This window comes from Terrapene carolina, unplaced genomic scaffold (genome assembly GCF_002925995.2).
Source record: "Terrapene carolina triunguis isolate 2854851 unplaced genomic scaffold, T_m_triunguis-2.0 Scaffold750, whole genome shotgun sequence".
In the NCBI taxonomy this organism is placed as follows: domain Eukaryota; kingdom Metazoa; phylum Chordata; order Testudines; family Emydidae; genus Terrapene; species Terrapene triunguis.
In genome coordinates, this window is record NW_020665101.1 from 49,996 (window position 1) to 53,972 (window position 3,977).

General features: G+C 55.9%; 1 protein-coding gene across 1 annotated transcript in view; it reads left to right on the forward strand.

Annotated features, from left to right (window-relative positions):
- The first annotated feature begins 2,362 nt into the window (after positions 1-2,362).
- KCP (kielin cysteine rich BMP regulator) overlaps positions 2,363-3,977 on the forward strand; it is a 63,635-nt gene continuing 62,020 nt past the window's right edge. The window contains exon 1 of the mRNA XM_029913620.1: positions 2,363-2,533. Within this exon, the coding sequence (XP_029769480.1) occupies positions 2,363-2,533 (171 nt within the window). The remainder of the gene's footprint in view (positions 2,534-3,977) is intronic.

The window sequence follows — 3,977 nt, forward strand, 5'->3', positions numbered from 1 at the left end:
CCTAGTGCTTCACTAGGGCATTGGGACCAGCACCGACTGCCAGGGGACAGCGCCCCACTGAGCACCTCACCCTGCTCCCTGCAGCACAACGCCCTCTACTGTGTTACCCTCCCTGGTCCCTACAACATCTGAATTTCCCTTGTAGGTTTCTAAGCCTGGTGCTGCCCCAGCAGCTCTGCTCGGTACCTTCTCTCCCTCCCCATTTATAACACGCTCATCACCCAGTGGCAACACTGCCTGGCTAGGGCTGGGGAGGGGCAACCGGGCTGCACCAGAGCAGAGGAGGACTGGAGGGCACAGCTCCGGCTCTGGCGGATCCTCTCCCCCGGGGAAGGGCTGGGAATCCCATCGCGTGGGAAGGTTACAGGGGACAGTACTGGGGATGGGAATAGAGGGAGACCCAGCACTATCCCTGAGCGAACCAGCCATCTCCTCGTTCAGGGGGGGAATCCGCCTCCATCCCTCACGCGTGCACTGGTGCGGCCCACGCTGGAGAAACCCACCCTGGGCACGTCAGGCCTGGCCAGCTCTCGCCCGGTGTCAGACCTCCCGTTCCTGGGCACGCTCAGAGAGAAGCCAGCCAAAGGCCAGCTCCAGGCTCCTCTAACGGCAGCCAGCAGGCGAGACCCGGCACCACCTGGCTTCAGGCCAGGACACGGAACAGGACCTGGTTTCATGGCCCTGATGGCTGAGTCCTCCTGTGAGTGGGGAGAGGGGCAGCCATCCGGGCTCAGCCCCTGGGCCTCTCTGCAGCGATCCACACCATGGGCCAGGAGCTTCCACTGGCTCCCCCGAGAGGTGGCAGGGTCCAGGGGAAGGCGCTGAAATGCCCCCAAAGAGCAGTGATGGGAAACTGCCCCTCCCCCCCAGGCCCCTCGCTTGTGGGGCTCCACCAGGGTCACTTCTCGCTCCGGCCCTTTCCAACATCTACATGCAACCACTGGGTGAACGGGCCAGATGACACGGACTCAAGTGCCAGCAATATACAGATGACAAACAGCTCTATCTATCCTTCACTGCATATGACCACACCACTACCACCAGGACGGCCCAGTGCTTGGGTGAGATCAGCTCTGGGATGAAGAGCAGCCGGCTGAAGCTGAACCCGAGCACAACAGAGGTGATGCTGGTGGACAGGGAAAGTAGTTGGAGGAATTTGCAGCCATGGTGAAGGCTCCTTCGACTGAAGGTTCCCATCCACAATTGGTCAGTTCCGTCCCTAGTTGTGACGTTATTGACATAAACTGGGACCATATAGATCATTGGTGCAACCAAGGTCCTGTAGTGGCACCAAATCTTTTATAAAGGGGGTCAAATAAGGTGTCTAAGACAAGGTTATGGTTTACTGGTTATGATTAGGCTGACTATATGTGTGTATCCGTTTTGTAGTTGAAGTTATGAATATTGACTCTATACTGTCTGTATGGCAAACTTATGCTATGCTTCTGGGTGACATCCCAGACAAGCTGAGATTAGCTCTGCCTAGCCTGCTTGATGGCCCATTAAGGACCATCAGCTATACAATGGACCCATTGAGAGAAGGCAAATATGCCTTGAGACTCAGCAAAGTATGCAGGGACTGGCCCATGTGACTCCAGACTCCATTTTGCTGTAATTTTCCACAGTGAGAACAAAGAGGTGTTCTTACACCTGGAAAAGACTATATAAGGCTGATTCCTCATCTCCATTTTGTCTTCAATCCTGCTTCTTACCTCTGGAAGGACTGAATGACCAAAGTACAAACTGAAACTTTGAACAAAGGACTGAGGACCCATCCCAGCTGGGGATGTTCCAGAGACTTGATTTGAACCTGCAGTTTATTCTATCGCTGCTGCAAGCCTGAACCAAGACTTTGCCATTACTGTATGGAATTGATTCCATTTAACCAATTCTAACTCTCATCTCTATCTTTTTCCTTTTATCAATAAACCTTTAGATTTTAGATTCTAAAGGATTGGCAACAGTGTGATTTGTGGGTAAGATCTGATTTGTATATTGACCTGGGTCTGGGGCTTGGTCCTTGGGGATCAGGAGAACCTTTTTTCTTTTACTGGGGTATTGGTTTTCATAACCATTTGTCCCCATAACGAGTGGCACTGTTGGTGATACTGGGAAACTGGAGTGTCTAGGAGATTGCTTGTGAGACTTGCGGTTAGCCAGTGGGGTGAGACCGAAGTCCTCTTAGTCTGGCTGGTTTGGTTTGCCTTAGAGGTGGAAGAACCCCAGCCTTGGGCTGTAACTGCCCTGTTTGAGCAATTTGTCCTGAGTTGGCACTCTCAGGTGGGTTCCGCCAGAACCGCATCGTCACACTAGTCTAGAAGTACTCTTGGATTCCTCGCTGATGCTGAGCTCTCCCATCGCAATGGCCACAAGTAATGCTTTCTGCTCTCGCCGCTCGGCTGGGAGACTCCGTCCCGTTCTGGACGACGAAGACCCGGCCTCAGTGATTCCTGCCTTCGCCACCTCTCCGCTGGACGACAGCAATGCGATTTACCCGGGCACGAAAACGTCAGCATGTCAGAAGCTCCAACCAGTACAGAACGCTGGCATGCATCTCCTCAGAAACTCACGCATAGGTGAGCCCATCACACCCATCTTCCACTCCCCACACTGGCTTCCCATAGAATAGTCACGTTATGTTCAAGGCCTCAGTCTTTATCTTCAAAGCACTCCATGGGCTGGGCCCAGGGATATCTAAAGGACCATTTAAAGCTCTGGATTGAAGCCTGTGGTGGAAATCTTCACTCCTATGACCCAATGAACTCTCAACAATAGCAGCAAAGCTAGTCTGTGCAGGAGACAGAACCTTCTTTGAGGGTGGTCTGAGACTGTGGCATGAACTCCCCCAGGAAATAGGGACTGCCACAAATGTCACTACTTTCTGCTCCCAGTCAAGGGCGCCGGAAGAGGGGGGACCAAGGGGCCGTGGCCCCTCCACTTTTTACCGTCCATAAGGGCGAGCAACGGGGGGAAGGGGCAGAGAGGATCAAGCGGGGTGGGGGGGGTCTTGAGGGAAGAGGCAGTGCAAGGGTGGGGATCTGGGGAGGCGGTGCAGCACGGGGGGGGCACGGTTCAGGCACCTGTGCCCCCCCCACACTTTTAGGGTGCTTCCGCCGCTCCTGCTCCAAGTGCCAGGTGCATTCCCTTGACCAGCCTTCTCTAATACAACGACACAGCAACAGGTCTATTTAACAACAACCCTACCAAAACAAGCCACTCCACACGCATCTCCCTCTGGGCAATGGCTGAGAGACCAACCGAACTGTGCTGTGAAATGCTCTGCAGGCAGATGCTCAGATACTGCGGTGATAAAACCCTCTGTCGGAGAGAAGGAAGCTAGGAATTACACAGGCAATATCTCCAATCCGGGTCCCCACCTTCCCTCCCTACTCAGCCTGCTCCAGCCCTGGTTTCAGGGAGAGCTTCGTGCGCCCTGGGAAGCGTCTGCCTTCAGGGGGTGCACCGTGGCAGGGAGCCCCGGGTCTCTCGGACACGCTCGCCGTTGGGGCGCCCTGGCTGACTGCCTGATGGTTGCCCCCAGGAGCCGGCCCGGTGTGGATGTTCGACTGGCTGGATTAGCGGAGGGGCTGATGCATAGATACGGCAGAAAGCTGTTAAACGCATAGCACCGGCGCTCTTGGCCGGCCGCCACCACGCCCTGAGCTGTCGGCTCGTCAGAGCGCTCAGGGACAGGCTAAGCCAGGATGGGCCTGGCTAGTCCAGAGACTGGAGACCTCCGAGCCAGAGCCAGGGGCTGCAAGCTGTAGGACGGGAGATTCGGCGACCCCTGCCATTCCCCGAGTCACTGCTGCCCTCAGTGTCCCAGACTGGCACTAGGGGGCGCTGTGCTGCAGGGAGCAGGGCGGGGGCTCAGTGGGGGGCACTCTCCCCTCTCAGTCGGTGCTGACCCCAATGCCCTAGGGTGGCACTAGGGGGCGCTGTGCTGCAGGGAGCAGGGCAGGAGCTCAGTAGGGGGC